General features: G+C 37.7%; 1 protein-coding gene across 2 annotated transcripts in view; it reads left to right on the forward strand.

Annotated features, from left to right (window-relative positions):
* The first annotated feature begins 2,940 nt into the window (after window positions 1–2,940).
* The window catches only part of CTNNBIP1 (catenin beta interacting protein 1), a 29,534-nt gene continuing 8,791 nt past the window's right edge, over window positions 2,941–23,683 (forward strand). Inside the window, exons 1-5 of one of the 2 annotated variants that reach the window (XM_059830008.1) lie at window positions 2,945–2,961; window positions 5,582–5,621; window positions 15,146–15,235; window positions 18,148–18,269; window positions 18,758–18,848. In XM_059830008.1, the coding sequence (XP_059685991.1) occupies window positions 18,174–18,269; window positions 18,758–18,848 (187 nt within the window). In that variant the 5' untranslated portion in view covers window positions 2,945–2,961; window positions 5,582–5,621; window positions 15,146–15,235; window positions 18,148–18,173. Of the gene's footprint in view, window positions 2,962–5,581; window positions 5,622–15,145; window positions 15,236–18,147; window positions 18,270–18,757; window positions 18,849–23,683 lie in introns of both variants that reach the window. The other variant, XM_009820101.2, reaches the window with a different exon arrangement.

The raw sequence follows: 23,683 nt of genomic DNA on the forward strand, positions 1-23,683 counted from the left end.
TGCAGATGTGGTGGTTTAAAAAAAAAAAACACAACCAAACCACCAAACTCCAAAAAACAACAAACACTGGAGACAAGTTAGGTATGCTTGTTCAGTTTTCTGATCTGAGTTGGCTCCAGCATGGTGATAGGCATGTCTATTGAGTATTTTAAGAACATTATTTTTAAATACATTTTCAAAATCAAAATTCTATTTTTAGGTTTTTTTTGGCCGCTGAATTTGCAAGCTGTCAACTTCTTTTGCCCTTGGTATTTTTGGAGCTCACGTATGATGTGAAATAGCCTGCTGAAAGAGAAACGCTATGTAAATGGTGAAAAGTGAGGCTAGACTATGTACTTTGGGGGTTATTTTGAAAGTACAGGTAAGCAAGGTGAGGGGGCATACAAACCCCTACATATTACTACTTTTTAAATTCAGGCTTATTTTCTTACCAGTCTAAAAGCTACTCTTTGCCTTGACAAACAGATTCAGCTGGAACATGGTGGCAGGTGTACTTCAGATACGTTGGAGTTGCTTCACTTTGCCATTAGCTGAAAAAGCATCATCTCTTTTATTGTGTCGCTGGCATCTTGGTAGAAATTGGCAGCTTCTTCAGTATAATTTAGAGTTGTTGGTAAATGGTTTAGCGTGCTCTCTTAGCTGATGTGGTGCATCGTAATAATGTAAATTTACAAGGAAGCATGTAGGGTTGAACAAATGCAAGAGCAAAGGCCATTTTGAACAAGTTAACTGATGATTGGTTGGGTGAAGTTTTACGGCTTACCCAAAATTCCTTCAAAGTGGTAGTTCTCTTCTAGTGCATTTTAAGCATTGCAACAGAAGTTATGAGAAGTTATATAGGACCTAAAAGTGCTTTTGGTATTCTTTCTGACATCCAAGTTGGAAGATGCTGAAATCTTCACCAGGAAAATCGTCCCATAGCCTGATAGGAGTCATTGTGATAAATATGTACCGGATATACCGCAGCTGTCATTTATCTGAATGCCTGTTTGCGGTTGTGTGTAGGAGCTCAGCGTATCGCCCAAGCAGTGTAGGTGTGTGGGGAACAGGGCTGTTTGCTCACGATACGAATTGAAGCTTCTGTCTTAATGAGAGGTGGTTAATACTCCTACACTTCACTAGATCTATGACATCATGATGTTAAGTATTAGGGCTCCGCAGACAGTTCTGAATCCCGATTTCGTGGGAAGTCTGTAGTTGTATCAATTTCTGCTCTCTTCTGTCCTCTGCCACTTCCCCCCTTCCCTCATCCAGGGTTTGAGAGTACTTAACTTTGCAAGGGGAGAGAGAGGTTTCCAGAACAACTGGTGTTATTTTTCTAAACAAAAGCAAAAGTGAACTGAAACAAAACCTAAATTTTGTAATTGCAAACATTGACTGTGATATACATCTATTGCTAAAAATTAAAAATCATCCTGCAGTTGCATACAGGCAAATAAAGCAAACATCTGAATGTGTTTGATAGGGCGAAACAAATGTTAAAGGTTGATGCTTTGCCTAGGAAAAAACTTGTGTGAAATTGATCTGTTTATATTAGTTTAATATGAGTTTTTTCCTTGCCAGAATGTTTGTCATCTGTAACCAACATAAACATTTATGACTTTTAGTAAGTATTTCATTTGGTAAGTTTGTTGTTGACTACAAAGCATCCCTCCTGAGCATCTGACCTAGTTTTAAGCATCAAAAATGCACCCAAGTTCTGTGCATGCAGAGAGGAAATAGGCTTTTGGAGGCTGCTGTTGAATATGCTCGGAGAAACTTCCAGTAGAGTTTTTTCCAAAAAAAGAAGGATTGGGTATCTTCAGAAATCTTTCTACGCTTGCGGATGCAGCAAAACTGTATTTCTTTTTATTGCAAGCTGTCATCAGATGGGATTTCCTGCTGAAATGCAACAAGGACAGTAGCAGCTGTTACAGCTACACCACATCATTGTGTACGTAATGCAGAAGCGATTGAACCTGATGTTAATGTTTTTAATTGGAAAAACTGTAATCCTAATAAATATGCCAAATGTTTATATTCTGGGAGTTGGCATAAGTGTTACAGCTAGAAGGTGGTTATAATTCAATTTTCAGACAGTGAGACTAAATTACTTTTTCTGCTATGTTTCCAAATATGTTAATAGTCATGATGGTAAAGCTGGTCGATCATGTTCTTTATTTAAACTATTAACGTGGTACATCTGGAACGGTATGGTGGCATATTCAGCCAAAAATAAACTTTGATTTGTAATAAGAAAGATGTCAAAGAATCATAATGTTTAATAGTTTCAGTTGAGCCCTCTTTAAAAGAGCACTTAGTTCTGAATGTTTTTCCAATAGACTGACTGAAATAATCATATCTTTTAAGATTCTCTCCGAAAGTATAAGTCTATAAGTCTATAACGCTTCTGCGTTAAACTATATAACCAGAAACCATACATATTTCATATTCATAATGCCTTCTAAAAAATGTTCTTTTAAAATAACCCTCTGTATCACAGATATTAGAGAGATATTACCTTTTGTTCAGTTTGAGAGTTCCGATTTGCTGGAAAAGTAATAGTATCCATTAATTCCAGTAAAGCTATTGCATGTATGCAAGTATGTGAATAGTCCCAGAAGATGTTTATGTTTTGATGCTGATGTACACAGAAGATGTAAATTATTGGAATGAAAACATTTTGTCACCTACTCCACATCCTAAGAAATGTTGGTAGGCTAATGATCTTGCTTCTACGTACATGGGAGAAATAATAAGTAAATAGGTTTTAAATGTACTAAGAACTTTTTATTAACAAACTTAATTTAATTTAGAAAAAACCCAAAACACTGTTTCTTGTTGTTGATGCTGTTGTATCTCTGAGAATGGATGAGACTTACAGTTCTTTTTCCCTTTAAAGAGCCGTGGCCTGTCCGTGAACTTCGATTGGCATAAGAAAGCAGATAGACCAGAATGAGCAAAGCTGCGGAGTGTTACTAGGTGAGAAGAAACCAAAGATGAGAAAAATAACCGAAAAGTGTTGGTAATTGAATAAGGAGAACGCACTTCTGACTCTGGGATTTATTTTCAGACTCAGTGTTGGGGAAGCATTATGTAACAAATGCTCAAAAAAATGAGGAAAGTTAATTTCTTGTTTCTGCTCAGTACTGGTGATTTGACAGAATGTTACAGTGCTCACGTATCGTTTAAATGTCAGTTTGAATTTAGGAAGTGTAATCATACTTCTTGCTTTTCAATAAGTATTTTCAAGGTTTTCACACAATATCAAATCTACCAAGCCTGTTTTTCTTTTTAAAAAGTAATATAGATATATCGTTATTATTAATGCTATTTTTAAAACAAACAAACAAACCCCACAGCCTAAAACATCTCACCTGGAGATAAACTACTATGAAAAAACCCCTAAAAATTTAAACTTCTTGCATTACTGAAATTCCTGTGACTAAATTAGCTACTGAATGGGGAACAGAAATGGAGCCAATAGATTTGTACAACCATTACACTTGTCTCGGGATGTTCTGTTGTATTTCCTGCAAATATGTAGACCAAGAATTTACTTGATTTTTCAGAAAGTCCATTTTCTTTGTGTTATGAGGGTAACTAACAAATATGGAAGCAACTTAAGTAATCAGCTCTGTTTATGACCACGACCAAGCACTGAAACTTTCTGACTCAGTTTACCCTTTTATAAAATTAGTTGACTGCTTCACAAGAATGTTAAGATGTTTAATTAAAGTGTAATTGTTTTGCCTCTGAACTCATCCAGGTCCTGATTCAATGCACATTGAAGTCAGTGAGGAGCTTTTAATTAATTTCATTGAGCTTTAAATAAGTATACATGTATGCACACCCATGTACGCTTAAAGGAAATGTGACCTAAATTTTTGCAGCAGAGTTTCTGTAAAGGGGCGGCATAAATAAGGGGCGGCATAAATACTGAAACAGTTCAAGGTAGACTACTGAGGGAAGGCTTTTTGTAGAAATGAGAAGGGGATAGTGCAACTGTGGTGATCTCTGGTGCCTGTTGCTGTACTAATGTAATTTTAAGAGTTTCCTAACTTTGAGTGTGCTGGATCTTATATGGAAAACTGAGAATTTCATTGTGTCCTGGCAGCTTGCTCAGTTGGTCAGGGGAGGCAATATCAGACTTCAGTATAAACACAGTTAAGTGAATGTTTATGCAAAAATGATCAGCAATAACACACTTAAAATATAATTAACTCTAAGAGTTGATGCCAAATTGAGAAAAATAGGAGCATTCACATCCGCTTAGCTGCTTTTTTCAGGAACGTCTGTAGATGCCAAATAATACTGATTGGTTTATGTGGAATTCATGAGAAGTTTTGCTTAACTTGAGAGGTCAGAAACATCAGGTTTTTTAAACAGAACTTTTATCGCTGACAATTTGGTCAGCAAACAGGGGACTCAACAAAATAAACCTTTCACAATTCACATAAAACTGTTTGCAACGATTTTCTTAACGTTTCACTGTCATGGTTCTTAGTTCATTAGCTCTTAGAAAATATGTTTTAAACCTTAAGTAAAATTCTGTATGCGTAATAGTGTGTGTGAGCTTTGGGCACCTTGTTTTTAATATATGTTTCATTGTTCTTTTCTTGTTAGCTGCAATTTTTGACATAACTGCTATAAGCTCCTTCCTTTTATTGAGAAACTAAATATAATAAAGATGTACTGTAATTGTACTAACGGTTTGGGAAGTGCAGAAATCTGTCTGCAACTTCAGTAATTCTCTTTCCGCATTCTGCCTTACATTGGTGTTTGATGCGTGCAGTCCCGCTCATGGAAACTTCCTGAAGTGGTCCGGAATCATACAGTAGTCTAAACTTGTAGAAGGATCAACCTTGTCTTGAGCATTGTCATTAATGGTCTCTGGGCTCACACCTTTTGTTATTATTGGTATATATTGGAGTTTGATTAATCAAAATAGATATTGTTGTATCTGCGTGATGCCCCCATTCCTAGGGGAGCGATTGCCACGTGTCCTGTAAATGTACGTGAAATTCGGTGCATAGGAGATCATGAAACAATCAGTTCTAAGTATTTAACTTCATTAGTGTTGATCTCTGAATAAATCAAGCTTGCCACACAGTTCCCCATACAGTTTTCCGTGCAGCTCAGTCTTGCCTGTGATTCTTCCCGTTTTCGCTGTACTCTGAAATTAATCAGTCCCAGCACTGATTGGGACTTGATATAACCTTTAAAAAAAACCTGTTGTCAGTAGTTTATTTCTCTCCAGCCCATGTGTGTGTGTTTGTACAGTAGTGCTAAAGGGAGATTTCTGCTGTCAAACTAATGACCTCATACAGGTTTTTTCACAGTTCAGCGCTAATATAATTAAGGTAACATTCAAAATTGTGGCTAGGGAGGAAGGAAATTGCATCCCTTTTCCTGAGAAATAGGAAGTCTCTCGAAGGCAAGATTTCCTTCCTTGTAGTCCCACTTTACCAAAAAAATATAGAAAGCAAAATGTCTGTGGTAAAATCGGTATGTAATTAGGAATTTGTTTTAAACTTGTGAATGTTAAAAGTCCTCTCTTAAAATTGACAAGGATTTTTTTCCTTCCTCCTCTCTCCATCAGATATCTTTGCAGCATGGTCTTGTTTGGTGACCTAAAGAAGGTAACAAAAATCCTTTTCTTGTGCTTTTTGTTTTGAGTAAGTCCTTCAGAGAAGAGAGGAACTGGCATACTTCTGCACATATGATTAAAACAGCTATTTAGACAAGTTTATCGAGGAAAGTTCTCGAGGATTATTATTTTATGAAGGTCCTGGGAGCAGGGGTCTCTCGCCCATATTATCCAGTAGTATTAATGATGCTAACAGATCACTGAGGAGGCGAAGGTTTTGTGTTGTGGTTAGTGCAAAAAAAATGATCAAGCAATATATTCATATTGGACAAATAGCCATTAATTCTGAGTTCTTCAGCAAGAGCTATTAATAAAAGGTTTGAAAAATTAAACCATACATGGTTTCAAAACTGAAAACAATTCTTTGCTTTTTTGGTTATGCATAGAATCCATAGGGAAGGCAGCACAGAAGACTGTTTTGTTGGGGTTTTTTTCCCCTCTAAAGAAGCAAGATGATTAGGTGTCATAAGGGGTGTATTTATCACATTTTACAGCAAATTTTATTGATCTATGAGACTGGAACAATATTTCATGTTGTTGTCCAATGGTTAGGCAATTTTGGTAGTCAAGAACTATTAATCTAAGAGTCTCTGGTCCTAACACTGTACTTTGATACAGTATTGCAAAATATTAAAATGCTAAGTAGTCACCAGCCTAATAACAGCTCATGTTTTAATTGCTTTGAAAAAAAAAATCTAGTTAGCCATAATCTCTCTGCTGTAAAAGATCTGTAGGCATTTTCAGTCTAAAGTGTGTATGATCTGGTATTAATGGTGTTCAGATGTCAGTATAAATTACAGGGCAGCATAGGTCACATTTTAAATTGAAAGCTATCTCTAATATGCTAGGCATCTGCAGAAAGATACTATGTTGATGAGTACCGAAGAAATGCCTATAAATATAATGGTGCTTCAGTGAGTGGAGTAGTGGAGAGAACTCGTGTCAGTAGGCATTACTCACGATTTCTGCCATTTCTGGTTAAATACAACAATGCGGTGTGCTTAAGCTGCTGAGAAGTTGGTCACTAGACCACAGGCAGTTCGACTCCAAATATGGCACTTCTGGTTTTTGGGGGCTTTTACTGCATGCTTGTAAACTGAAATTAAATGTTATTGTTATTTTAACTGCTTACAGATACTTACTGGAATTTTGCCTAGTCTGATTTTAGACTGTTCTGTAATGGTTTATGTTTGGTTAATAGTGTCACTTGCCTTTTTGTTAAAGTTGACTGAAACATCACATTTCTTGCACTAGACATAGTTTAATTTCAAAGCAGTTTAATTTCAAAAATCCGAATACAAATACAGTATTAATGAAACTCTTTGGAAACATACCAAATACTGAAGTGCTTCTCCATTAGCACTGCTGGTAATTCTGAATGAGTGCTTTTTCATGCATATTTCTGTTTCCTGTTCCATTCCAAGGCACTCGAGAGTTACTCAGGAAGGCAGCAAAAACATCCTGCACCTTGGGCATATGCACATACTTGCATCAATTTTGGCTTTGTACTCTGTTGTGTAGGCATGGCAGACTTATTTTAGGTTCATTATGAAGACTGAACCAATTTCTTGGTCTACAGTCAACTAATTCTTCAGCAGTGCTTATACTTCATGAGTGTAGGGTGTTTGTCCCATGTATTGAGTTATTTTTTAGCCTGTTGAGTTTAGTTTCTGTGATATAAATGGCAGTCTTCAGTAAAACCCAGTTTTAATGCTAATGATCTGTAAGTCTTCAGAGAATTGTGAGTCCAGCGTTACCACTTCTTGCAGAGCTTCTTTGAAAACGTGACTTTGGTCATAAAGCTGACTGACATTACAAGAAAATGAAGTGACCACAATTAATGGTCTCGATCTTCCTTGTGCATGTTTGTGTATTGGCCTTGGTTCAGTTTCTGCAGTGATCATAGAACAGACGTGCTGCCGGAGGCTCTGTCATTGGTGTCAATAATTAATAGTCTAAAAATATGTTACTTCATAGGTGGAGGTGTTATACAGGTACATATTTGTACAATGTGCGTAGCATGCCTGCTGTATAAACTGGGATAGATACATTGAAAATAATTTGTTGATTCTTGTAAGGCGTTGATAAAATTTTTGCCTGTCATTGGTGCTCGGTTTTTCTCACTGGTTTATGATTCAAGTTAAAATCAAGCTATGAAAGTAAAGCTGATTTCTTAAGAATAAGAAAGGGCATCTCAAGTTTGTTATGTGAATGTGCCGGAAACTTCATTTTCTGTTTCTGAAAAGATGGAATATTTACCAAGAGATCCATAGAAAGCGTTGCCATTCAGTTTTGTTTTGATGATGGATGTGTAACGCTTTTTTTACAGCAGTAATTCTTTTGTGTGGGATACCTGGTTGTTAAAATCATTGGCTATCTATCATTAGTGCCTAATTTCCTGTCTAGAAGATTTGTAGCTTTGTTATAAATACGGGAAGAGGTGCGTGAGTCTCTGTGAAGGATGCTGTTGATTAGAGCAAGAGCAGCACTCATCAATCCAGCTGTTGAAGACCGTCTTGAGTAAAGTATTGTAACATTCTTTAGAATTGTTTCTTTGACGGGGATAGAATTTGTGTATAAACTGCGGTATCTAAGTGTTATCCCTTTTTAAAGATTTTTTGACAAATTCTTCTTAGAAGTGTGAATACCTTTGTTGAAATTAAAGCCTTTTTTTAAGGTTTTGTTGCTGTTACTACATTTCATTTCAGAGGCTTCAAGCTGACTGACATGAACTACCTAAAAACCTGTGCTGCCTCTTTTAACTGTATGAGACGTGATAGATGTCTTCTCTTTGAGAGATTGCTGCTGTGCTACGGCAAAAAAAAAAAATAAATTGGTTTGTGTGTGCCTGAAGGTCAGGAGGCAAGCATTAATTTCATAAAAAATGGTGATTATAATGGTAGGATTTTTTTTCCTACAGTTAGCTTGAGCATTGATGTAAGCACTGTTTCGGTATATTTGGAAGCTTTTTTTAATGCACTTCATTACTACTTTTGAAGTCCTTTTTGGAGCTCTGAAAGGTGATCCAGCACTGGGAAAAAAACCCTGCTTGTTTTTACAGATTTTTTTTTTTTCATGTCTAAATGGCAGTGTTCTGGGCTGTTTCCTGTCCCTCTTCAAGAGGGAGGACTGTACTGTTTTGTTAAAAGTTTAAATCCAACATTTGAGATGCAAACCTATCACTGGAGTTCCAGCTGTAAATTAGCCAAAATCTGACACTGGGCTTCAGGTTCTAAAGTCACCTGAAAGATAATACTGAACATAGAAACAAAGACAAAAAGAAAAACATATTTAATATTTCAGTTCTTACTGTTCACCTATAAATAGGTAGCTGTTATGAATTCTTCATTGTCATATCTCTTTGGAGATGGGAATTAATCCAGTCTCCAGCTGCCTGTGACTGAAGGTCATAAGTCAGACTGAACTAAAGGAAAATTTGTAGCAGGATTTTGCAGACGCTGGTTCCTGACTTCAGGTTTCAGGCTCCAGCTTGGAGGGTTTTTAGGGCTCTGGCTGTTCTCTGTAAAATGTCATTTGAAAATTAACAAGGCTTAAAGGTGCAGCATCCTCTTGCACTTCAAGCTTCCCAGTATGACCGTGTTTTAACCACTGAAGTAGTCAATAGTATGACTGTGGAGGCTAATAGCTTAACCTTGGATAATGATATCATAGAGTTAAAGGGACCTCTTCATGCTGGCTGTTAACTCAATTTGTGTAGCGCAAAGGATACCTGCAGCGGTTGGTTTTATTCACCACAACTCCTTATCTGAGCTTTTATAATCCTGTCCCATTAATTGAGGGTTTTAGCTGCCTTGAACAGAACCAGCCAGATTCAAGAAAAAAAGAATTGTAGCTGAACTAAGTCCTATTGGATTTCTTTGGGCTATACCTGGAAATGATACAAGATACTAAAGAGGTAGTCAGCTGTGACTTACATTTTAAAGAGCTTGCCAGATGGCCACTGTAACTACCCTAAATTATTAAGACTGAATATATAAAATATTACATTTACTGACAGCTTACTGCCTTTTTGTTTTTTTTCTTGATTTAGGCTGTGCAAATTCCTCAATTTCACTTTTTTTTTCCCTATACCAGTAAAATGGGGATGTTAGGAATTTCAGTGTTAAAGGACTACACTGTTGGGGGGAATATGTAATCTGAAGGAACAAAAGCTCGTGTTGCTTTCTCATTGCATTAAATAAGCATGTCTTTAAAATTAAATGGGATGCTTAAGTAGTTTGCCTTATGCAAAATTTACAAACGTACCTCTTTTTAGTGTGTCTCTTTTTCTTTTTCTGTTGGGTTATGAAATATTTTGGTTATTTTGGTTTTTTTTTTAAAAGGGATGATGGGAGGGGGAGTAATTTAGAAGTTCTTTATTATGAATCCATCTGTGGCATTGTCCAGCAGAGAAGCCCTTCCAGGTTTTGAATTCATAAGAGTACAGGCGGAAGTGAGGGAAATACAGTTATGAATCTATAATTTTCAGTTGCTGTGTGATGGAATCCTCCTCTTCTGAAAGCATTCAGTCAAAACAGTTCTTGCTGGTGAGCTTGAGTTTCCTTAGGAGCTGTTTCCATCTGTTTGTAAAACAGACTAGTGAAACTGAGTACACATCTCTCCTGTCTACATTTTTTTTTAAAGTGAAAACACAATAGCTGATGTTCTAAATCTAGTTAGAAAAAAAAAAGGCAGGGGGGCAACTGCAAAGGCACTATTTTTTCATTATGTACTGTTGTGTCCAGGGTCAGTAATTGAAGAGAAAGCCAGCATGGTCTTTTAGTTTGTTTTAGGGAAGGATTATATTGTGTTTTCATTATAAACTTTCAGGGCAAATAACAATGTGGAAAAGTAGGGAAGCATCTCTTAATGCCAGTGGAAAAATTAAAAATACTTAATCCCCTTCTACTTTGGTAACATACTTGTAAAGTAGCTCAACTGTTTTTTGGTGTAGACATACCTACATCTTCTGGTTCCAAAACCATCTCCAGTTTACTCTCATCTCTGACTTACTGCCTTGCTAGAAAGTGTAACTTTAATCTATAGTGTTTTGCATGAAGGTGATACTTACACTTTCTTTTGCCAAGGGGACAGGATTGCATGTACTTTTCAAACAGCCAACGAGATCAGTTTGGTAGGCGGACAAACAGGGATCGGGACGGGGATGTCAGGCGTGCTTGACTCTGCCCAGTCCACATGTTGGGCCTTGCAAAGCAGAAGGCATTCCTGGGATCCTCACCCAGCCCTTCCGCAGGCAGCATGGGGAATGAAGTGCTGTAGAACAGGACAGCTTTTCCATTTGTTTGCTGACCAACCTCGTTTACTGCTTGGGAAGGGGAGGGAATGTTTTTAAACTCAAATTTATTGCTTTGGCAAAGCTGGGCTGGCAATTTTGGCTGTGATATATAGATATTTCTCATTTATTATTCTGTTTTGTGAATCATATTAAAAAGAAATGAGAACTAAATTTCATTCCCTATGCTTGCCAAACAAGGGAAAATTAGGTGACCCAATTATGTCCATTTGCAGTGTGTTGGATGCAGCAGGACAAGCTTGTAGGATTAGTCTTTTAACACAGTTTAGTGAACAATGTAATAATTTCAGACTAGAACTACAGCTTTTGAAATGGACAGGTTAGTCTTTTTTGTGAGAAAGGAATTGAATAATGGCATTGGAGAGTAGAACCGTGCTTAGCTGCAAAATAGGTAAGGTTTTGGCAGCCCAAACTTTCCTGTTGGCTTTGCACATCTGCCTCACCCTACCTGGAGAGACCAGTTCCAGACTTGATAGCACAGTGCGTTCTGTATGGCTTCATCAGCCTTTGGCATCTCTTCCTTTAGTGCTTGTAATTCCAGATGTGATTACCAGAAATTCAGCTGAGACCCCAGTATTTCTTTGCGTAGGCCAATAAGTATCAGTGAACATGTAACTGGGCTTCCGAATAGCTTTGGCTATTCGTTCTTTTGAATGAACAGCTTTCCAGTTGAGTTCTGTTAATGCTGTGGGGATTCCTTCAGTCCGGTATGCGGCGGTTCTTCTTTTTCTATCTCCCTCTCTGGCTTTTTGTGCTTGAAAATACAGCTTGAAATGTTATCTTTCAGGGAATGTTTCTCATATGCAGTATAATATATCTGGCAAGAATAGGTAAATAGAATAATTTTGTGTTTTAATTATAAACACTAGGGTTCATTAGTGCTGTTGATGAAAGTTTGTTTATGATGTACGGGATGTGCAAAATTTGTTTTTATCTTTGCTGATCAGCTGACATTCAGCTGCCAGCATCCTGCGTTTGGCATGTTGCATCCTGATGCTGGTTCAGTTTCCTTATGCTGTTGTAGTTCAGTGACGTGTACTTTAAAAACATGTTTCTTTTTCAATTAGTGTGCCTTACATTTTAGCTTAAAAACTCACTTAACCTGGTGATGTTTGGGGAAGCAGCATGATCTCTTAAGTGATAGAATCTAAAGCTAAGACTTTGACCTTTTTCTATCTCCCATATGGACATCTCCGAACTTGTAAACTTATTTCACTGCTTTTAAGTTTTTCTGTATGTTAAAAAATAGTCTTTGTAGCAATCTCAGACCCAAGTGTAAACCATTGTAAGGAAGTAGAATTATTTAGGACAGAAGGATAAAGATGGATTGAAACTGGAGTCTTTGTGCTTAGAATAGTTTTAATTTCATTTCCATGGTAAAGGACCTTGTGTGGGTTTATCTGTTCTTAAATCCTGGCTGGGAGTGCAAGCTTGTTGGGGCAAGAAGAATTTTGATTGTAAGTTTGAGAAACGGTTTTATGTTCTTGTATTCTAGGGACATCTAAGCTGGAAAGTACTCAGTTTTGTTGTTTTTCCTTGTACTCATGGGAGTACCTGGTATGAGTTAAGCTTTGACAGAACCTCGTGACCAGGAGAAAATCTGAGCCTTGCTTTCCATGGTAGAAGTGCTGATCGGTGTGATGAGCCCAGGAGAGGCTTGTGTGGGGGTGAAGCGATACAGACCTACCTGAGTCCTGCAGCATTAATAGACTAAATGAAGTAGTCACCACTTGTTTAGACAGAGACAAAAAATTGGAACTGAGCGTAGGCAAAATAAACAATGTTCTGACCTTGCAGGAATAGAAGGTGGATATAGGAGAGCAAAGAAGCAGAATTCAGAGCTGGTAGTTGCAACTGAGGCAAAGAATTACCTGACCTGAAAAATGCTTCAGGGATGGATTGTTGTGTAGCACAGAGGTCTCTTGGGACTCAACATTGTGAGCAGAACTTGTGCTAGTAGTGATTCAGCTGTTCCTCAGCTGTCTTGCTAAACTCTTTCTCATATTTTGCACTTCTTCCCTCCCACCCTCAAAATACACAGTTGCAAAATATTTTTAGATCTTATTTCTTAGGATTCAATAGCGAATGTGGAAATGTTGTGTAGTTCAAAATGTTGGAAGCGTGAGCTGCCGTTTAGAATAGATAGGAACAAGTTGGTAGGAGAACCTTTTGTGTGGCTTTGGACTGGTCATCAGGCCTTTTAGTCTTATTTTGTTCTCATACTTGTAAGAAAAAGTAATGAAACCTGATTTTTATTTTTTATTTACTCCAGCCATTTTTTGGAGCCTTTAGCTGTAAAAGTGCTTGCTAGTCAGATGTGCCCTATGGTTTAACAGAGAAGTTCTCAAGTTCTGGTGTGCAAGCTTGATGTTCCACCCATGCATTTGTTGGGACAAATTTGTTGGTGAGGTGAGCTCAGCTGGGGGCAGCCACGTGGATCGGACGAAGACAGCGTTTTTTGAGTGCTGCTGCTGACTTGTAGAGGGACTAGGCTTTTGCTTGAAAGTGAAACTGTCTGTGATACAACCCTTCTGGCTGGTCATGAAAATGGCCCGTCTGTGGAGGCTGTTTCGGGTCTCGGCTGAATTCCTCTGAATTTACAGGGTTAGGAAAACATTGATCTTTCTGTTTTCATTTGTATTTGGTGTTAAATATAGCAAATGCGTAGATTACCATTATTCGTAATTTGGGGTGTGCATGGGGAATTTTAATGGTAGCTATAAATATGCTGTTACTGTCAGTAGGACAGAAGTGCATCTCAGAAGTGGTTACTTCCCATGCTCTAATCCTTTTCTTTAGGAAGGAGTTTACACAGTTGCGTGGTGAGTATTTGTACAGTGGTGGTGGTGGGGGGTGTCTTTCAAGTCCGTAGAAATGAGAATAGCAATTAGTTAACTGCAAACGGTCCTGTTGTCAGCGCTGTAGATAATCTTTCTTGGGACTGCATTGCATATTTAGAGGGCAAGAACAGTGGAAACTAATTAATGAGGTAGGGTTTAAATAATCCTTTCAGAGCAGGTAATTTCTCTCCTCTGGAGAGGTGAAATGATTCTTTTAAGCCATTGATAAAGCTCAGCTGCTTCCATCACTTGTTAGTAAGAGACACTGTAGAGAACCAGTGGGTGAAGCTGGCGGGTATTTTGGATTCAGCATTTCTCTGATGAACCTGGTGTACGGAACAGTTGAGTAGCTACTTCTGTCTTGTTTCCCTGCTAGTAATGACATCTGCATGGCGTGGTGAACAGCCATGAAAGGAATTGAATTAATCTAGATCTGCCTTCACTTGTTGACCACAAAAAATATAAGAGACTATGTTTGGTAAATTTAAGCTGGACTTTATTAACAAATGGTGCAGGTATGCATATCTTCCCTAATCAGAAACTCTTAATTAAGTGCAGCAACTTACGCTATTAATTACGTGATTCTAGCTGCACTGCTGTCCTGGGTAGCAGGCACTTGCTATTTCATTGCATATTACCAAGGACTTGAACTGTCACTTCATTTGTGAGATTGAGCTGCTTGTGATGTGGCTAATGTGATAGGTAGAAAGAGTTATAAATTCTTACCATGCCCTGATACTCAGTGTCAGTTGTAAAATACGTTCAGAAATATGTCATGAGTCTGGAAAAAAAAAAAGTCTAACTGTTAGTGACTGAACAGTGAGGTTGGTCTGAAAAATTCTGCGCAAAGGGTTTTCCAGCCCAGCTTTCAAGTGCCAGTCTTCGTAATTGCTATATTCGAATAACATATGCATAGTTGAAAACAATAATTTTGGTCAAAATCAGCGTGCTTTACATTTCTCCCTAGTTTTCCTCAAATCTTTGGGAAGCTACGCCTATGTTTTTTTGTACTAGAAGAAATTACATGTCACGATGTTTATTAGTTTTTCCAGAGAGTTGGGTTTTATGCTGAAAGCTTCTTAAAGAATGCAAAGCTTGAATGCATTCCATTCTCAAGTGATTGGGAATGTCATCGGTATGGTCGGGGCGTAAATCTCGCAGATGAAGAATGGCTTGACCTTTAAAAAACTTATTCTTTAAAAATAAAAAGGGTCTACAAGCTCCAGACAAGCCTACAGTTTTGTGAATTTTGGCTAGACCGTGTTCTAAAGCAGAGTGTGATTCAAAGCATATTGAATGAAGGGTCTTTCTGGTTTTCAGCTTTGTATGTTTCTGTAATGCTTTGCTCATTTGTTTTCACAGGGCAGTTTCTTCATACGTTCTTTCCAGCTACAGTCATTAATCAGGACTGAACTCGTGGGTTATCTGATCTTCTGTGGTTTTTAGAAGCAGGTACGTTGGCAGGGAAATCTCTGATGTTGTATTGGTTGGGGATGGGGGGACAATGACTTCATCTATGTGCCAGAAAGAATTGTAGGGTTAGGGAAATTCTGCTTATGTAACATTTCATTATGTGTAGCATATTAATGTAGCTTTCTTGAGAAAGCAAAGTCGGTGAGTACTTTGATAAGATTTTTCAGTCCTTTGTTTGTAAGGATGGGTTGTGCTGTCTTCTGGGCACAGACTAGCTTTGTGAGTGGCTTTTGAAATTTACTCATGTAGTATATGCTGGGTAGTATGGTCATCCTAAACCATGTCTTAGAAAAGCTTTTTGTAACAGGAACAGGTATGTTGAAGTCTTTCATGCTGGGGTCTCAGTACTGTTTTAAGACTTTTGTCTTTCTACTTTGATGTCATCAAGTAGGAAAAGCTGTGGTGGCTGAGGCTGTCACCCAAGATAATTGTGCAGCGTATGACGAGCAAAGCGCTGTTGCTCTGTAATCTTATTAACCTCTTTATACATATATTTTGATAGCTTTTGAGCCGTATTGAGTGCTTTTTCCCCTGTGTTGCTTACTAACTTTGTGAAGCATTGGCTGAACGGGCAGGCTTAGTATTTATATCCTTCCTGTTAAACAGGTAACTTCATGATAAATCCATCTTGGCTGAAGTTTACTTTAGAAGAACTGGGTTTAGATAGGAATTTCCATCACCCCTTTTTAAAGTTTGAAAAATTAATAAACAACTGGAAGACTATTATGATGGAAAACAATGACTACTGAAATGTATGGACTACAAATCTCTTGTAATATCTGATGTGTAGAGGAATGCTGAAATGTGGTCTTCCTAGCTGGCCTGGGGGCAGCTGTGGCATTTTCTTGGTGCTTGTGCATGGTGCCACCTATTGATAGATATCCCACATAGTTTGTTCCTTTTTTAAATGCAATAGGTGTGTTACCACATTTCAAGTTTTTGCCATTGTGCTTTTTCTTTTCTAAATTGATTTCTTTGGCTACTAGTACAGCACCTTCATTCTTCAAGTAACAATACTCCAAAGAAAAAATAGTTATGTGTTAGTATAATAGGAAGAACCAGTCAAAACCTTTCAGACTTACTTGGTATCTTGATAAACGCTTATTGTTTTATCAGTCTCTGGATATGCATAACAATGTCTCTTGCTCACTGTCTTATTTTCTTCATTGTCTTACTGTTGACATCACTTGCTAGCACTCAAATTGCACTGTAGAGTATATGCTTAGTAACATAATTCAATCTACTTATTTGAGTTGACACTTCACAAAAATATGGGATCATTTCATTCGCCCTTCAGAAAGCAGTTTGCTGATTATAGCAAAAAAATATGATCACCTTGCACATTTACAGGCTGCAAGCTTCCAAGCAGAACCATCTGTAGCAAATCAGCATAATGCAAATCTTCCCACTGGAAACTTACTCAAGTAGGACTGGTGATAGAGCTTTCTCCACTTTTTACTACTGTTATCTTCATGCTAAGTAATGTGGGTGGTAAAGCCTATCCCAGCAGCTGCTACTTAAGTTTGCATTACTTCTGACTCACTCAGGAGGGCCTATGTGTAATTTTAAACTGTTTCCACACCCAGATTACTTTCCCTTAAAAGTAATAATGAAAATAAAGTGAGGGGAGAGGTTGGTAATGACTACAGGAAAACATTACATGGAAAACAGTGTGTTTGAACCTGCTGTGATACAGTCTTCACTAAGCATGCCTCCTGTTAGTTGATGGTTGGACTTGATGATCTTACAGGTCTTTACCAACCTTAGTGATTCTGTGTAGTATATTCTCTTGGTTACTAAGGTTCAGGAAAGCAGATTTATAGCTTAGTATAGGACCAGATCCAGTTCTGTGAATGAAAACTAATTGGTGAACTGTTCTGGAGCCACTTCTCTGAGCTGTGCAAGGTGGAAGAGTGGCTAGCTTACACCTCCATCCACAGATGCCTTAGCAGGGGTTATGTTTCTCCAACACACAGTACTTCTAAGAGGTTAGGTTAGTTTGTTACGCTGCTGTACTAGTGTATTACTTGAAGCACCGTTATTTTCTAAATTTCAAGTTAAGGTTTTTACTATTGTTGACTTAATAAACATGCTCCAAGATAATTGTTAATAGCAGCTGAAGAGTATGCCTGAACATTTTTTTGGTGAACACCCTATTGTAGAACTTAAATAATTACCAGATACTCAGACAACAAAGTACAATCATGCTATACGCTGTAGAATGTAGATAGCATAGTCTGTTTATTCCATAACGTAATTATTTTTTATTAAAATATGGAAGTAAAACTTCAGCTTTTAAATGATATGAGAAAGGATGATAAACTGTCCCTGCTCTTCTTAGCTCTTCTTTCTCTCCAAAACCATGTAATAAGTTTTATTAACTTAAAAAAGTGCAGTGGCCTTTTTTATATGACAGAAAAAGGAAAAAAGAAAGAGAGAAGAAAAAGACTTAAGAGTTTAGATTTCATCCAGCTTTTGTTTAGCCATTGCAGGCTTCATGGCTGTGCATTCTACATCCTGTTTTCATGCTGGTTGTGCTTATTTATGGGGGAAAAAAACAAACCCATGGACTCTTCTGTCAGGGTGATTCTTTCATCTAGTTGTTAGAATTCTCTTCTTCTCATGCAGTAATGTAACAATGGTTAATGAGCTAGTAGGGATGTGAACATCAGCCTCTTTAAATGTTTGAGTTGCATATGTAAGGCCCAATTTAGCTGTTCAAATTTTTAAGGATTTCTCTAATAAAGCATGTGATTTCTTACTCTTCCAAGCTATTAAGTGGTCTGCCCACTGGTGAAGAATAGGTAGTTTAGAAATTAAACTTTTCCTATTACTCCTATTATATCTCATCACCTATTTTAGTTTGTCTTTTTCTGATCTTGTATCTTCAGGAAATCCAGGAGCTGGCAGGAGGGGAATGAACCGTGAGGGCGTCCCCGGAAAGAGTCCGGAGGAGATGTATATTCAGCAGAAAGTGAGAGTCCTACTCATGCTGAGGAAGATGGGATCAAATGTAAGATGCACTGTCATGGCCCATATTTTGTGGCTTTCCAGACAATTTTGTAGTAACTGGGGTAGTTCTTACTAAGATGGGCAGGTGGTGGTCTGGTTTTATCGCTGATTTGTTTTAGCTGTCATTGGTTTAACCGTTACCTGCAGTTAAACACAATTGATTTTTGCTTAAATATTATGAGGCTTGTGGTGTCTGAAACTAAATCTGAGGATCTGATCATTTCTCTATATACGGTAAAGTTGTTCATTATTGGAAAACCAGAAAAATAAAGCAACTGTTTTAAGGCGACTTTGAATCTCTCCATGAATGCATGATGTACCAGTTTGCTGCTGTGTCCTCGCTGATGGTATAGTTTGCACAAATAACAGCTGATTAAACTGTTGAAGAGTAGAAGCAACTGTGACGTTTTCTTACTGTGAAGTGGGAGATAATATCTTCAGTCTTTCTTCATTTGCCTTTTTGCTGACTGACTCTTTGTGCATTTCCAGCTGACTGCTAGTGAAGAGGAGTTCTTGCGCACATATGCAGGTGTAGTGAATAGCCAACTTAGCCAGCTTCCTCAACACTCAATTGATCAGGGTGAGTACTGGATTTGTTTGCCTTGTGTTTATTTAATCTGTGAGAACATTCTCAGAAAACACTAAATTTAGGTTCCTGTATTTCTGTAATAATATGCCACCTAATTAACCCATCCTGTAATCTGGGATATGCAAGTCATTGCCTGCTATAATCTTTGGAAGAGAACTAGCATGTACTGTTCAACAGGTGGTTTAATTTTAACAAGTAAAGTCAGTCTTGGCTATACCTAAGATTTGTTAGGATGAAGAGCATTGTTAAACATCTTGTTCTCCATGCTAACTCAAAATATTGGCCAAAGTCCTGTGAACTAAATGCATGTATATAGCTTCCTATTCTGTGGAATACATCAAATAGAAATAAATTTTAACCTGATCGATTTTTTGCTATAGGTGAAGTTAAATTCAGGTATGCATAGGTCCCTCTAGTTCTGAGTTGTGTCTTACTGCATTCAGTATGGATCCTCTGCATAAGATGACTTTCATCTGAATCTTTATACTTATTCTTAAGCTGGACACTGTGCTTAAAAAGGAACAAGACTAGGGGCAGCAACTACTTTCTTTGTACGCTTCAAACTGGGGGTTTTAAAAAAAAATAAAGTGTAAAGTAAATACAGATTTCTAAGGTACAAAAGCAATTCGTTATCCATATGGTAACTTGGTTATTCTGACTGTAGTTGCTTGATAACTTTCGTCACAAAATAAAATGGAATCCTCTAACAACATTTTTTGTTTTTCACACTTCCATGAACGTGGAAGTCAAGTGCAATGTTACTGTTTCAGCAGAGTAAGAGGGAAAGTTTAGCAATAGGAGGAATTTGTTGCTGATTGCATTTCGTTAATTTGCACAATGTAATTAATTCCCAGACAGGGGTAGTAGACGTGAAATAAGTTTACAAATCTGCTTTGGTTTGATTAGATTCCCGTGAAGGGGATGAAGTACGTGCAGCTTTTGTGAATTCTTTGCAGAAGTCTTGGTCAACAATTGTGTAGCGCTACTCTGAATTTACTGATCTCCTCTGAATCTGAATGTTTCTGAATTTTTTTTCTCCCCTTTGTAGGCCTCATGCCAGATCACATTCATAATGTAGAATTTGGTATCGAAGGAAAATTGTGAGACTTGTATGCCAGAAAGAACTGACTTGAGCAGAAATTTAATATAGATCTAAGACATTTAGAAAATCATTAGAAGCACAACCTGCACAAACTTGCTCTTCAGTTTTAAGCCTGTGTGTTCATTCCTCGCATAGCTGGGGGACTGATGGAGGTAGATATACTTGTATATTTTGGCTCAGAATTCTTAAACTTTCCTGCCAGTCTGAAGTGAACATTTGCTGGTTTCTTGTCAAAAACTGAGGTAGACATATTCAGTTAAGAAAGACTGTCTTAGTTGCAGTTGGCATTTTTCAGCATTATCCCTAAAGTAGTTACATTTCTCACAATGAAAATATGTGCTCAATTACCTGCACTTTGGCAGAGAAGAGATAATAAAAACAGAAGTCCAGCCAGGGGACATAGATACTTTGTACAGCTGTGCTCCTGCACAGCTTGAGCTAACTTTCTTGTCTAAACTGTCTGGTTTTATTATCTGTAAAATTACATTTTCTCACTTTGCAGACGGCTTTGGAGGCTCAAAAAATTGAATTTTGACATAACTTTTAAATATACTCGAAAGAGAGACCAACAGTTACTGAGTCTGCTTCTGGACTCACTAATCATGCAGGAAATGTAAGAGCTTCATACATTGTTCAGAAAGCTGTCTTTGTCCCATATTTGAACAGATGCTGACTGATTTCTCTGTCATCATTTTCTTAAAGTCCTTGAAGATTATCAGAATTTTGTCCATAGGGAAGTGAAGTCCTCCCTGTTGATGCTGCTTTGATCTAATCTGAGACACTGCTGTCTTTCCTGGGAGATTTGACCCCACAATCCACCTTCAGTCCTCCCAAATTATAATTAAGCTGGTGGTCTGACCATTAAGATTTTTCTTGGTAGGGGGGAAAAAAGAAGAAAGAAAGAAAGTAGTTAAATATTTAAGAGAAGTGGGAAAGGATGTTGGTTCTTTTCATAGTCAGAGATGCCATCTCTCCAAATTAAGTAATGAGTGGCATGAAGAACAAATGAAAATGAGGAAATCTAGCCAAATACTTTTTCCTTTGGAGAAAAATGAAGCTGTATTACACTGTATAGACATAAGCAACTATAATTTATGGCTCAGGACTTTGATTTCCTTAGAAATCTCTCCAAATTTCTAAGTCAGTTATGATAATGTTGCTCTTTGCTCTTAGGTGTGGTGGCTCACACAGCAGCAGTCATCGCCGTCTGTCTGTACCTTTTGCTATCTCCTGGTGTTGGTGAAACAGGAAGGGTTGGTCATGAAAGTATTGGAAATAGAGAATACAAATTGCGTAGGTGTCCAATTTGCCATCTTAAGGCAGATTCCATCTCCACTAGATGGCATTATCTTGCACCGAAAACCCCCGTCCCAAGTCCACACACTGAGGTACCTAAATATTTTGTGTTCTTCAAGGTTGCTTAAAGGAATTTTCTTCCCTGCTTTTCTGCTGTTTTCACTGAATGTCCTCTGGAGCATTTTTTTTTTTTTCCTTTATGCAACTTGCCTTACACAACAACTAAAAGGTGTGTTACTTAAGGAGTAGCTTACAAAGAGTTAGTATGTTAGTGGATTTCACAAGCTTCTCTTCCAGCAGTAGGACAGATTGCCCTCAGCCTAACTTGTCCCAGACCTATCTTTTGAGCCATTTTCCACCAGCAGGCACACAAAGGCAGAAAGCTGATTTCATGCCCCTGTTTTGTTCCAAAAAAGGGAACGACATTCTTGGCCTTAGCACTCCAAAAGCTTTGTTGTAGACCTGGAAATTTTTGTGTGTCACTTAAAAATGCTGTAGTCTGGCCCCAGAATTACAGGAAGGTCATTTTGGTTTTTTTGGGGGTTTTTGACAAGAGTATAGAGGATGGATGGTCTAGAATTTTGTAAGTGTATCACAGTCTCTATTACAATTTCTATGCTTTTTTCTTTGTTGTGCATCCATGAAATACTGTCTTAGAACAGCTGGCTGGTGGCCTCATCGTAATTACCTGAGGTCGGACTGCTGAGCCTATCACTATATGGTGCTCCCTACTACGCTTTCTGATACAGGTCTGTCAGCTTCTTTGAGTCTATTTGTTTGACCACAGGGAGTCACTGCAAGCTATGTGTCAAATATATATTTGCTGCAATGTGACTGTGTTGAAGAAAGAAGTTTACACTTGTCCCTGCTGAATTTGAGTGCCTGTACTGTAAACCTTCAGTGAGACACTATTACTAACAGTATCTCTGACATTTCAAGTTCCTCCATGACACTCTGCTTACTGTCTTAAGGTTCAGCAATAGAAGTTAATTGCTGATTTTGATCAAGAAGCATCTTAGAATATCTCTGTAATTTTTAAGCAAGCCTGAAGTCTAAGACTCCCCTTCAGTTTGTGCTTATTTTTACAGGAAGAGGAGAAATTAAACTCTTTATCTTTTTATTTCCCATCTTGCTTTCAAAAGGAATTTGTCAGTTTAGATGTACAAAAATCACTTCGTTTTAGGATTGTTTACAGATCTCCTTTTACATTTGAAATGTACATTTGGGACACCTTCACTCTTGAAGCATCTACATTGTGTACTGTTGAAGTGAATCTTGTTTTCCTGGCAGGAAGCTCAAAGTTATTCTGATTGCATTACTGAAAATCTTTATGTAAATCAGGTAATAATGACATATGTCCAGGGCTCTCTAATGTGCTGTGGCTGATACCAAATGGAAATCAGTGCACATCTTTCTAGTATGCATTCCAAACTCTTTACATTCATAGCCGCAACATGTATTAGAGCAACAGATCTGTGAAGGGAACTTGAATGATGAGGACGTGTACTGCAGTCTTAAAATAGTCTTTTTTAATTACAGTTCTATTTGCCCTTTCTTTTCAGTGTATTCCAGAATCTCAGGAAGTGCTTAGTCCCTCAGTGTGTTGACTTCAATACACTTCTCTAGAGGTGCTGTTTCCCTAACACTGGCTACAGTCCACCAAGAGCAAGGAACATTCAGGAATTCAGATGTCTGGATTCTGTTCATATTTTAGCTATTTTTATTAATACTTTGACCTGTTCACTCATTCTCTTCTTCAGCTGGTCCAGATAGTCATGTTCCATCCATGACAGTTATGAGGCTTATCTGATGTAGTAAAAATATGTTATTATCTATTGAAAGGTGAAGTGCTAGCAGAGGGGATGAGATCTTAGTAACCCAGGAAAGCCTGAACAACAGTTATAAAACTCTAAACTGAAGTATTTAATACTTTAAACTTAGTAGTAATTAAGAGACTAAACATTAACATCACGCTTACATTTTTTTGTAACCATTTTATTTTTCAATCATTGCTGTGATGTTGTTAACACCTATATGAAAGTGCAAAATATAGGGCATTTTTCTTTACTCAAGGAGCTTTTTAGCTGACATCTGTGGGTTGTTTGTTGTTCTGTTTTTATGGCTTCAAGAATAACTGAGGAACTCAACGGCATCTCTGTTCAACCGGTGTACATGCTAGAGAGTGGATGTAATCATGAGCTGTTTTGAGATATTAACAAATTAGTTGTCTTCCCTGCATTGCAGCAAGAACTAACGCAGCTCAGACTCATTAGGTTTCTTGAGCTTGAAATGATGAAATTAAGCCTTTCTCACATATTTTTAATTCAAGCAAAATGCTTCTCAGGAAGTTATATGCACAGAAGCATCTCCTACATAAAAACTCCGTATCTCCTGTTTCCCAGTTACTTACATTTCTAAATGGTTGGCT

The sequence above is a fragment of the Gavia stellata genome, chromosome 27, assembly GCF_030936135.1.
Source record: "Gavia stellata isolate bGavSte3 chromosome 27, bGavSte3.hap2, whole genome shotgun sequence".
NCBI classification, from domain to species: domain Eukaryota; kingdom Metazoa; phylum Chordata; class Aves; order Gaviiformes; family Gaviidae; genus Gavia; species Gavia stellata.